At 42.9% G+C, this 13,146-nt stretch overlaps 1 protein-coding gene across 2 annotated transcripts in view; it reads right to left on the bottom strand.

Moving 5' to 3' along the window:
* The window catches only part of UBE2Q2 (ubiquitin conjugating enzyme E2 Q2), a 48,596-nt gene that overhangs the window by 19,172 nt on the left and 16,278 nt on the right, over positions 1 to 13,146 (bottom strand). For both annotated transcript variants that reach the window (XM_084268011.1, XM_084268012.1), the window contains exons 2-5: positions 12,402 to 12,506; positions 5,449 to 5,553; positions 3,766 to 3,822; positions 1,636 to 1,776 (exon numbers count right to left, since the gene is read on the bottom strand). In XM_084268011.1, coding sequence (XP_084124137.1) covers positions 1,636 to 1,776; positions 3,766 to 3,822; positions 5,449 to 5,553; positions 12,402 to 12,506 — 408 coding nt within the window. The remainder of the gene's footprint in view (positions 1 to 1,635; positions 1,777 to 3,765; positions 3,823 to 5,448; positions 5,554 to 12,401; positions 12,507 to 13,146) is intronic.

Here is a 13,146-nt window from a genome sequence, read left to right as displayed (position 1 = left end):
TTCCTTTGCACAAGAGATGGCTACAAACTGAATCTTTCCTGTGTTAGTGTCACTAACCAAAAGGAAAAAGGTTTTTTGGCTAAACTAGATACTTAGCTGAACCTTCACTGTTTCTTGCCATGCATTATTGGTGTTAAATAACTAACAGAGCCTTTTCCCTAAAATTAACCATCCAATACTGGGAGTGACTGGCATGGCCAGCGCTGAGTGCGTTGAACGTACACAATTCTCATACAAACTGAGGTGCCAACAGCAGCAATTCTCTGCTGTCTAATGTGCACTTTAGACTTTTTAGAAGTTATTTACTGGAAAATTGACCAAGTACAAGAACTAGAACAAAGCTGGTTCACTTGGGCAAAAACCCACGTGCTCCCTACACATCAACCCCAAATCTTATTCCTTTGCTAAACAATAACAGGCCTTCCCTCTGGACCAAAATAGGGCTCACATCCTTGACTGTTAGTTAATGAGAAGAAGCATATCTTGTGCCTGGCCATGATCTATTTGTCTGCTGACTTGCCAAACGGTGTGTAAAAGCTTAGGAGCTCACACAGTGGAGGGCACCAACTTAAGGACGTTCTTTCTGTATGGGTGACTTAGGAAAATTTTAGAACCCCTAACTTTGAAATTGGTCATGAACACAAGTACTGAATTGCAGGCATTATACACTTTAAGCCTCTGTGAAACAAAAGCTTTGATACCTTTGGAAGACAGGGTAAATAAAATTAAGTTTGTATGACATCATCGCTCCCTCCTACATGCACCTTTAAGGAGTAGAAGCTTCTCTGGAACATGGCACTTGTGACAGAATATTTCTAAGCCTCCTGAGAGCAAACAGGGTTTTTTCACAGCAGCCTGCTGGCAGAGTCACTCAGAAAACCAGTAAGGATGCAGAGCTGCTGAAGGCCCCTCACTTTACCTCTGGAAAAATAACATAACCAAAACACAGCCCTTCAATCATTCCCAAGCAGCAGAGGCACCACTGAAAAACAAACTCATGCACAAAATTCCTGGGTTTACTGAGTATGTCAGGTCACCAACAGCTTCTAATGCGGCTTTAGGCACAGCTTTACTTGTGACTTCAGCACAGAATTCATTCTGACAACCTAGGTGCTTTCTGCTGCTCTGGCAAGGACAACTACTGCTTGCAACAAAGGCAGTAAGCAAGAGACAGAGGGACAACAAGCTGTTCACAAGTGTGAAACCTGGATTCACCTGTAAGACTTGACTCTACTGAAAAGCTAAAAAATGCTTCTTCATCCCAAATGTCAAGAATACCCCCTCACAGTTTGACTAAAGACATGATGATAGTGTTCTCCCAGGCTGAATGTAAAGTGCTTTGAAGTAGTTTTTGTGCTTCTGTGGGACACAGCTGACAACTAACTTCCTGCTCCAAAGATTTTGATGAAAGATGAGTTGATTTACTAAATGACCTTGAAATTTTAACCTGCCTGTTCAAACTTCTCCAAAAAGAGCTATTTAGGTACCCTAACTTGACACACTTGTCCTATATATGCAAGTCAGCTACAAGTTAATTTATGCCTAGGTGCATAGCAACAAGCTTTGTCTGCAAAAAACCCATTCTCCTCTAAAGGCAGAAATATTGCAAAGAAAAACCAGAAATGATTAACTCACATTTAAGTGATCTTGCCTTTGATTTTTTCTGATTTTTTCTAAGATAGCAAGGTTCTCTTTTTCAATGCCTTCATCCTCAGATTTCTTCCCATCAACTGGTTCCTCCTCCTTCATATCATAGTGATCCAGATCTTCAATGTCCTACAACACAGAAAAAATTCACCGTAAATAACTTTAATACGCTCTTTGTTCAACAAAGCCCCCTCTGAGGGCATTCAGGGATACAGACTCATACTGCATAGCACTGTGCATTAGTGATTGCTGGATGCCACTGCTGTTTTGCCCTAACTTTGTTCTCAGCCAACAGCACTCACTGAAAGTGCAGGGAGCCTTGACAATATGTTTCTGGTCACAGAAACAAGCACAGTAAAACCTTTGCGAGAAGCTGAGCTCCTAGTGAATTAGCCCATTATGGGAAGTACAAAACAGGAAGTCAAGGCATTTGGAACAGGGCTCAAGAATCCAAAACCAGGCAGTTAGGGCATCTCCAAGATGTTGCTAAAAACAGGCTCTTTTTTCAATTAGAATCCTATATTACACTTCTGGCAAACACTGATTAACATACCTGGCAGGGCTACAGCAACCCTTCAAGAAAGATAAATATTAGAAAGCGACATGTACTTTATTCAAGTGAACATTTCAGCTGGAGATGAGATGCAGCATTAGCATATGACAAAGTTATGTGGTCAAGAATCCTGATCACAGGAGCCAACATTTCTGTTCTGGGTTCTAGACTAAGCCACTGAACAACCTTCCAGGCTGTATTCAGAGATGGGGTTGCCCTGCTGCAGGGGAGTGCTCTGAGCTGGACAGCTGCCTCTTAGGGGATTCCAGTGCTATTGTGGAGAGGAGGGGAAGGGTGTAAACACCTTGAGATAGAAAAGGAAGCACCACAGCAGCCACGTCAGCACTCTCTGAGTAGACAGCTATCAGATACACTCCAATATGTGGTGTTCCATCACACCTGTGGCTACTCTTTACACACCATCTGTTCGCATGGCAGGAAAACCTGGCTGGAAATGCAAACTCAAGGATGTCTATGCAGCAAGAAGCACCACCTATCCAGTGCCTTGGACAGCACTGTTCCCTCCAATCCTAACAGATTTTGGCCTGAGCATTCTTTGAAAGATTCATGCTTCTCAAAATGATGATACAGCCTTACAAACAGTAAGCTGCTTTTCAATTCAGAAATTGGACTAGATTATAAGTTGAAGGTATCAGTGCCACACTCAGTGCCACCTGGCACCTTTAAATGACAGACATGACAATTCTTTTGTGTCTGAAGTAACCTGAAAAGAGTGCAAAAGGCTACTTACAAGTCTCCAAGCAACAAGAGCCTTGTGGCAGCAGGATATGGGAGCATACAAACTACCTCTACAAAAACTCTGGCTCCACACAACATGGTCTGGACAGGGCTAAACAGAGTGTAAGAGAGCCTGCTTCGAATTAATTCCAGAACATGGACACCATCAAAGTCTTTTCTCAAGGAAGACCTTCCAACTCAGAGAATGAGTTGTTTATTCCTACTACACACCTCCTTCGCTGAAGTCTAAGTCTGAAGGAGTCAGAACAGTGGCTATCTGTAGCAGGTTACAAAGCAAGCTTTCCTAAGTTCTCACACAGTAAAAAGCTCATGGAAAGGAGCCACATGTTGCCAGACAGTGACATACACCACTCAAAGCTTACCGTGTCTGGTTTGGGTGTCCTTCCATCTCCTTCAGTGTACTACAGTTAAGAACTAACTCACCTGCTTCACGAATCACCAAACTGATTTACTCTTAGCCAGTCTGCTTCAAGCTGGGAGGTGCTTACAACTGTATCAGAGTTAACAACCAAATTTACTGATTTGGCACACACAATTACATATCATTTGACTAAAGCACAGATACCCAGTTCTCCGTATCTAAGTATCTCCCAGCTGAGATGTAGGCTTAAGAAGAAAGGTTTGCTGGCTTTGGTGGTTCAAGTGAAAGCTGACACTAAGAGGAATATCTGAATTTGCAGTGAGCCTTGCTGTTGAACTCCAGGGATGATAAATTTTACAGCAGGCCTAATTTTTAAGCCAGCAACTGCAGAGCAAAATGCCAGAATCCTACTAGATCAGGACAACTCTCTCACGTAGACACATACTTCACCCATATCTTCTTCTTCTTCCTCCTCTGACGTAACTTCTTCTGTTGTTCCATTCTGCAATAGAACAGGGAGGTTTCTGCATAAGTTCTGCATATGTTCCTTTCTTTCAAAGCCAGGAAGCCTACCATTACCACAGAGAAAGAGTACAGACCAAAGTTATGCTTTATCAATACCTGCAAAGGACTAAAGTTTAACATGAAAGATGCTTTCTTGAAGAATGACAGTGAAGAGATTTTTGCATGAAGCAAAGATAAACAGAACGTCACAATTAATTTCACGTTAAGTTTTAAGTGGAAAGTTCAGATTCAGATAAGGTTATCCTATTCTAAGACAGTGACAAATGGAGTAAGTCAGGCAGGTCATAACTCATGATCTCTTAACCATGAAATCACATCATGCCTCCAACCAGAATCCATACATGTGCTCAGGCTCTAAAAAGAAAAAACCCACACAAACTTCAGACCTTTAAAACTTAATGGATTTTTGTCTCACTGCCTAGAACTGCTATGCAACAACTGCAGTCATCATAGAGCCATTGTTCTTTGGTTATTTGATAAAAGACTAGAACAATACACTGAGTTTGCTTTTCACAGTTTTCCATTTCAGGACGCCTGAGCTGCAGAAACACTCAGGAGCATTCTGACACACTTGTGCTCCGCTTGCTCTTCCTTTGGCAGAGGAGAAATGCTACTGCCAGAGACAACAGCGGGGACTGAAAGGATCTTTGGTCTCACTTACTAAGGCCACTGTACTTGAGCTCGTGAATTATCTGCTCTTTCTGGCTAAGAAACCTTCCACGAGTTTGCGTTTGAGTTTCGGAGCGTAAGTCAGGCTCTTGAACCAAGTGGCTTCCGAGATTACAGGCCTGTTGCCCTACAGCTGGGCTGCTACGTGGGGGCTGAGAGAAAGACCTATAGCATTACAGTCTGGCACGTGACCAACATTAAGCAAGTTATTTGTTATTGCCATAGCACTGTCACCACAGGAAAACCATCTGTCACGCTACAGGAATTTTTAGAAACCCTGTCATCTTAACACGTATAAGCAAAAGAAGATATCATAATCTTATTAAAAACACAAAAAAGAACAGTTCCTGGCAGTTGCCAGTTCTGTTTTCAGCACAATACGACACGATTCTGCGAACCAGAACATTTCACAACCCGTCACAACTCTTCATTTTGTCAAGTGCACGAAAAGCAAACAAGGCACCTCAGCTACTCCCTACCCAAAGCAGCATATGGTCTTGCTATCCCATGTCTCTGCAAGGGACTGGAGAGGAAGGAAAACATCAACAGCAGCTGATCCAAGCGCACGCTGTAAGACACGTCCTCTTAAAAGGAAAAAGCAAAGAGTGTTCAATCGCGTCTCGTTTCGGCAGAGGAGCAGCCTTGGGAAGCGCTAGGCAACGCAGAGGGGTCGGCTGGAACAGGATTTAGGAGGGGATGAAACTGAGAGCGCTGCTCTCGCATACACACCTGTCAACCACGCAGAAACTCCAAAGGCAATGGTGTAACACCATTATTAACTGGATTCCGCAAACAAAATTCAGATTGAGGACACCACAAAGCAACAGCGCTTCGTATCTCAGTTCTGGCTTACGCAAAGCTTAATCATTGCCACCATCTTGTTTCCTGGAGTTGAAAAAACAACTCCTCCGTTGCCCACAGCTTTTGAATTTACCTGTCCGGCTGGTAATGGCTGATCTAGCATTTCAACATCTGGATGCTGAGGAAGGTTATATAATCTGCAGAGGTCACATATTAATCGCTTCAGCTGTTGAAGAAGCTATAAAGAAAAGAAAAGAAAACATGGAAACATCTATTTAAACCAAAGCACAGAAGAACATATTTTGAATTTTCTTCACCCTCTGGCACTGAGCTTTCAGTGCACAACATTTAAATGGGCACAAGCTGAAATAAAGTTGAGACACCCCTATTTTTCTCTGAAGCAATGTTAATAAAACCCCCTCAATGGGAAATCAAAGACATGGCAAGTTAAAGATGGCTCCTGTTCATCTCCTCGTGGCAAGTGAAGGAAGTCAGGAGCAAAAGAATAATCTGCTCTTGCAGCATCATCCATGCCAGGCACAGGCGTCTCAGCCACGAATAATCACTAGGTGTAATCAAACGGTTGTATTCCATGAGGAGAGATGGGTGTTTGGATGTCCATTCCAGTTTCCCAGGTTAATGAGCCATGTCTTCACAATGCTAAGGAGGAACAGTCTGATTTTCTACATGCTGAACCCCTTTCCTGGGATACCCCAGGGAGGCACTACAAGCAAGACAAACACCACGAGGCACAGGGACTGGCCAACCTCTGAGCTACAGCCCAAGCAGTCAACTTGCCATATCCTGCATCAGGTCGAAGCACAATCTGTTACTATCACTGACTCCCACTTCCAGCTTTCAGGCCTACACTGACTACAGGACAGGCAGCACCTTTCACTCACTGCAACGCTACCCAGAAAATAAATTGGCTTCTGCAGGAACAGAAAAACTTTAAGCTCTCTGCTGAAGTGCAGTTCCATAGCTTTTCACTTTCCCTGGGCAGCCTCAGATTCCTAGTTAAGGCCAAGGCTGCAAGATTCTGCTACTGCACTCCCTAACTTGGCAAGGTCTTTCCACAGTTGTGTCATGAAAACCAAGGAAGGACTGCAGAAGACATTTGCAGAACAGTCAGCGCTTCGTTACTTGCAGAATAATACCTGAAATGGAGCTTGTGGAAGTTACACACCCATTTTGGGGCTTTTCTTCCAGATACCAAAGGGAGTTTGTGCCAGAACACGTAGAAGGCAGCGTGCAGGACAGACAACCAGTTGTGTACACACAGCCTTCAGCACTACTAGTAGTCTTACTTAGATTAGGAACGCCCTCTCCCCTTTAAATATCTCTCCATAAAGGAGAGAGACTCAGGCAACATGGCCTCACCTAAGGCACCACACAGGTGGCATTTTCTTTAAAGAACAACAGCTCTACAACACTATTGGGCATTTGCATACTGTATTTCTTCAAATACACAATAAATTAAGGTATCTAAGAAAAAATCTAATCACCCCAAAATATTCCAGATGTCTAAAGCCCTGCTACTGGCCAGTTTCTGCACCGTTCCTGGCAGTCACCCTTTACTCAAAAGCACTGGTGTACCAGCAGCACATCTCTTGGGAGCACCTACATGAGCTGTGAGAGTTTATGTTGCCAGAACCTTTCTGTAACAATCGCATTTCTCAGACTCTACCTGTGTTTGAAACTTCCCAGGTGTCTGAAACATCAGGAGATGTTTCAGCAGGCAGAAAGCAGGTTAGTCCATCAAAAAGTGAGTCGGTAGATAGAAACACAGGTCTCAGAACTATTATTCTCAGTGTGTGTAAGATGCTTGAAGTTGCAGTGCTATGCATTTTGCTGAGAAAATTTTTCTCTGCACAAGCAACACTGTCTCATGGAGAGCTGAAGCAGAAACTAGAACATGGCAGGAACTGTAATTGTGCCTCATGCAAAGCTAGGCAAGCAATCTATTTACATCTGTTATGAAGCTTACAAACAAAATAAATCTATAAGCAGTGGGGGAAGAACACCACCACTGACATTTGGCTGGTCCAAAGCTTGGAAGAGCGGTTGAACACAGGTGGGTCTGCACAGAAAGAGAGGGTCAGAGCTGGGAAGAGAGGAAAGAACCAATTCCTGCCCTGCTTCCTACACTTGATTCAATGAAATGTAATCATGCTGCGTGGATTGATGTAGGTGTAGCTTAAGAGGCAATTAATGTAGCTTTGATGTAAGAATTTTCCTGGTTTTAAGAATAGATTAGTTTAAGAGAAAGCTGTAACTGTGTACGCTGCTTGTGAGAGCAGCTGCAAAACTTAACCATAACAATGCAATAGTAACCAGCCTTGAAGATAAAGAAAGAATTTGTGTGTTTTTAGGAACAGGTTAGTTTTGACTTTAGCAGAATCTGGCTGTAATCACATGAGCTGTTTCGTGAAAGCGGCTGCAAAACTTAGCCATAACAATAGTGTAGCAGCCTTGAAACTGGAGGGAGTAGAAGATAGGGGAGTCATGGATGGTAAGACTGATGACCAGTTGGGAGACAGAGTATATCATGTTTCCAGTGAAAAGGAATGTGTTTTTGAGCTCAGATAACCAGGGAGAAGAAACGTAAAGAGCATGCGCTGAGAGCGAGGAAGACGACTGAAGACCACCAGGAGCCCCCCTGAGTGTCACTGAGCATGCTCTATCTGGGAGAAGTTAATGGAAATGATTTCCTGGAAATAATTTGCATAACCCTGCCTTTTCTTAGAAATTATAATGAATATGTACAGTTAATCTGTATAAATATGAGAAATTTGGCTTTAACAGGCGCACACATTCAGAGGAGCGATCCCCTGTGTGCCCAGAGCTGCAATAAGGAATACTTGCTTAGTAGTCACCAAGGCTACTGAGTTTTGATTCCAGCTTTCTGAGGCATCACACTCCCCATCCTCTTCATGAGCAGTCCTATCACCTGAACTCCAATCCAGAAAGAATCTGTGCAGGCAAGGACCCAACACACTGTAAGCTTCTCTCACCTCCTCCTGGATGCAGCACCGCTGTAAGTTACACAAGCACCCTCAAAAGCAACAAGCTGCTGGCACAGCCTGGACCAAATTCCACAGTGGCTGCGCCAGCAGAGACCCCTCCCTGCCTCCAGTCCCACGTTTTCAGTTTCTCATTTCCCCTGGCACCAGAGATCACACAACCATGCAGCATCTTGCAAGCTTTGAGGCAGATCAATTCCTAATGTGCTTCAGCACAGAAGCCCTGGTTTCACCATAGAGGGGGAGGCAGCTGAGAGCACAGACCCCTTTCCTTGGCAGCGGTCTACAGCTCAGGGTTAGCTTAATAAAACCATCAGACCACAGGCTGATTTTTATAGTTAAGTTGCTTCCCTTGACATCAATTTCTACAATCTGCAAAGGTGGTGGCAGAGCAAGAAGCTGATCCTGACTCTACAACCCTTCTTCCTCCTCACTGTTTTCCCTCCCCATGATTTCATTTCAAGCCCTTGATCCCTCTGCCATGGGTCTCCACTGCCATTATCCTTTACACGCTGCACACATGTATGAAAAAACAGGGGACAGCTTCCAAACATGCCTTTTGGCCCAAGTTACCTGATGCAGCCCCCTGCTCTGAAGCAGGGCCAAGCATGATTTGGTACATGCCAGTGGTAGGTGAACAGACTGCGTCAAAACTGATAGCAGATTTCTGCTGCACGTGAATAATTTCAAGGTATTTCCAAGCTAACTTCACACACTCAGCTAATGCAAAACGGATGCTTAACACCCCCCCACCCTTTGCTGCTACTGCAGAAAAGTGGGCTATCCCTACACCCCAAGTTTCCTGGAATCCAACTGCTTAAAGCTGAAACTAAACAGCACCTGAGAATGCCAAATCCACAGGGTATTAATGGAGCCGTGCGAATTGCCTGCATGAGGTAAACGCTCAAGGGACCAAACACAATAACAACCTTATAAATTGATTTATTATAATGAATATAAAATTAACAATATACAGATACCTACATCTACAATGTAGCCTTTAGTACTTCAGGAGTCCTGAGAAGTTAGCAGCTCTTACGGACACCATAACTCTGCTTTAGAACACACACACCCCTCTGAATTGTTTTGTTTCTTGCGTTAATGTCTTACAAAGCTGAAAATGGTTTAGAACAGCTTTTCTGAAACCTGTCCTACATTAGGAGGCCTTTTTATGCACAAAGAGATCCTTCTAATGCTGTACAGAAACATTAACAATTTTAGGCTACCCTTGATGATACTAATATCTTGTCAGGTTCACTATGAAGCACCTTGTTGTCTGATCACCAAGAAACACAGACTGAAGCAGTATCGTGCACGTATACACATACTTACTCTTCTCCATGTACCTATATATACACACACGCTATCCATAGCTATATAAAAATAAATAAATGACTCAAACCTCAGCCTGCTGCTGAAGGAAACTGCTGCAGGAGAAGAGTCAACTGTCGTTTGGAGTGCAGCCACTGATGTTTTGTCTCTGTGATCTCGATACACAACTAGCTGCTGCTGCACTGGAACTTTGCAAGAGCCGATACTCTTCCCTGACATGCCACCACACAGGACTAAATCTAAACTCTTAATACAGAAGTAGTGTGCTTAGGGACAGCAGCTTATCCATGCTGTACACACGCCAGGAATTCTAGACTTTCAAAGCCTTCCATACAAGTTTAAGCCCTCAAGGTTTGGAGAGTGTGAGAAGCTGCCCATCTGATCTCAAGTCCATTTCACGACTGTTGTTAAAAAGCAAACCTCCAAATCATGTATAATTATATCTAATAAGCCACAAAGTGAGGTTTGAAGCTTTAGACTTGCAACTGTAAATCCCATTCTATTAAACAGAACAGAATTGAAACGGGACCTCTCTATTACACAGCACATCCACAAGTAAGCAGCTGACAGCCTAATGCAATCGTGGTTTTAGGATCTCCAAAGGAGTTCAGGAGACAGCAGGGGTCAGAAGGAATTCTATAGCCCCTTCATCTGCTGACTGGAACTTGTTCAATATGAATAGTCAAGCAGCTAAAGCCCCCAAAATCTAATACTATCTGTGCTCATCACAGCCTTAATGAACTTTCCTAGTGAAACAGACCATGCTGATGCCAAGGGACCAGAGCTTCAGACCCATGGAAGATTCTGCAGGAAGCAGTGCACGGTTTTAGCATGGGAAAACCAGTTTTCCTTTTACCATGCCAAATTACAAAGCTTCTGCACACATGGCCCAGTCCAGTTTATATGCCTGAAGAGCACATTCTTCAGTTTCCCACGCAGCCATTACCTGTCAGATGTTATAAAGCAAGTAGAAAGAGCAGAGTAAGACTCTAAGCCAGGGTACTCGTGCTAGCAGTGCTTCTAGCACGTTCCCTGCATTCAGATGAGCTTCTGGAAGAGTTCAATGCAAATCCCCACTCAAAATTCGACTGTTCTAACCCCTTTATGAGTCTATAGCAACATGGCTCAAACAATCCTTTGGCTGCAATAAATTAAAGCTGGTTTGAAACATTCTAAAAACCTAAAATGCACTAAGTGGAATTTTAGGAGATTGTGTGATACATCAGCAGCCTCTGAATTTCTGCAGGTAGCAGCCCTTTCCCTTTCCTACCCTACCTCAAGAAATCGGTGAGTTGCTCCAGCACCCTTTGAAGGGGAGAAAGGGAGTTGCACAGTGAAAAGTTGCAGGGAGAAAAAACACAAGCCCAAAGCCCATGAAGTCAAGCCTTTCGAGCAAAACAAAGTCATCAGGTGTTGTAGCCTATGTGCCTGTCTCTTGAACCACTCCCATCTTTTTTCATCTTGGCATAGCATGATGTGGGGTGGATTCCTGAGAAACCACTGGGCCATCCACAGGTGCCTATTACCTCAGCCCATCAGCTTTTACATGGGCAAGTACAATCTTGATACCAGAAGCTGTTTCTCACAACATAGATCAGCAGTCTATGTGCATATGCAATTCAGCACAGAAACTCCTACTGCAGATGAAGCTTTCTTTGCTTGTTAGTTTTCCAATTATTTCTGCTAGAAGTCACATGCACCCAAAATATTGTTTAGAAGAAGAAACTTGTGCATCCTAACTTGAAGTCAAGTATGCTGGATTCACATTATCAGTAAGGGATTTCATGAGAAAGAGCATTCCCAACTTTTCCAAAACCAGGCAATTATTAAGGTCAGCACATAATCCATGCAAGCAGCAGTATTCCACAGGCTGATTTTGTATTCATCATAATTTGCCAATAAAGACCAGCCTCAAGGGCTATTAAAGAGGCAGAAAGCTGAATTTGGAGAGGATAACATGTTTAATCCCTGAATTTAGGAGTAGGCTGCAATACTGCTCTTCATGGAACAAAGTGCATTTCTACTGATTTTTCCCCTCAAGGAATACTCAAGAACACTTCCTTTCCTGCATAAAAAGGGAAGTTATTTTTTTCCATATATGCAAGCACAGTGAGCTCCTATTCACCACATCAAAGGGGGACTCAAGTAAGATATAATGCCCAATAGCTTTCTGAAATACAAAACTGAAGTTAAGATCTGTGCAAAGGTTTTCTTTAAACAGTGATTGTCCAAACACTGCTCAAACTTATCACTAAGAACATTCCAATGAACCAGAAGCTATTGGGTCAAGCAGGCTACCAGGAAGTCTTTGCATTAGCTACCATTACACCCATGTTTTGGAGACTTGCACACTCTCAGAAACACAAAGCTTTTGCCTCTGTAATTGATTTCTGTGCAAAGAAAAATATTAGGAGTGTTTATTCAGTAGCTTTAAGTTCTTCTCCATTTCACTGTCTAATTATTTCCAGAAAGCCTCAATCTGTGCAATTACTGGGGCTGAAACTAAACTTCCTTTAAAGAGCAAGATTTCAGTTGTTATCTTCTCTTTGTGCCAAGCCTTTTGAATTACATTTGGTTCCTTTTTTTTTTTTTTTTGGAATAGAAACCTGCATTTACACAACCTCCCAAATAACCCCAAATCTGAACTAATTTAATTGCTTCTTAATGTGGCAAAGCTAAACAGTCAATCAAAACTAAGCAAACACCCGAAACAACCAAAACACTTGCTCACCAGTGTATTGCTCTTCTTAATATCTTCTAAACGTTCTAAGACTGAAGTCAGGTTTGGGTCATCTGATTCTACAAACCATATTGGTGATGAAGAGGGGTAAGACTCCTGTTAAAAAAAAAACAACACAAAAGACCCAACAAATAAATAAACAAAAAACCCATAAAGCTTTTAAAACTTATTCACCCCCAAAATTTCCCAACACAGTCTTAACACCACCTTTTATCTTACTCTAAGGCAGGTAACATAAAAGCTTTTAACACAGCAGTTTGAGGTAATGTGAGAGAAGTTGAAAGAAACCAGCCAACTGGTTCTTCTAGTATTCCATCCTATTTTCATCTGGATCCAGTGATGAACATACATAAGGAACAGTGCTGAGAAGTTTAAAACCCTGGATGTGGGTGGAACACGAGGCAGAAATTTAGAAGTGCTGCACAGGTGATCACCAAGAAACCAGAACCACAAGTAGCACACGTCACAGAGCAGAGCTGTCTCGATGCTGGTTTGTCACAAAAAAGCAGATTCTTCCAGACAAAAGCTACAAAAGCAACAAAACCCAGAGTCTTCAGATTCCCTCCTCAAATAGATTTATTTCAACTGTTCCAGCACTGCCCCTCAGAGTGAAGCAATATAACTCAAACCTCCTGCCCCACAGAACAAGTTAAGAGGCCGCTCATGATGCCAAAAATCTGCCATTTTATCTGCGTACCATCAAGGCTCGGATAGGACTTTCCACTGTTGCAATACA

The sequence above is a fragment of the Gallinula chloropus genome, assembly GCF_964237585.1.
Source record: "Gallinula chloropus genome assembly, chromosome: 9".
NCBI classification, from domain to species: domain Eukaryota; kingdom Metazoa; phylum Chordata; class Aves; order Gruiformes; family Rallidae; genus Gallinula; species Gallinula chloropus.
This window is presented reverse-complemented; position numbering and strand designations above follow the sequence as displayed.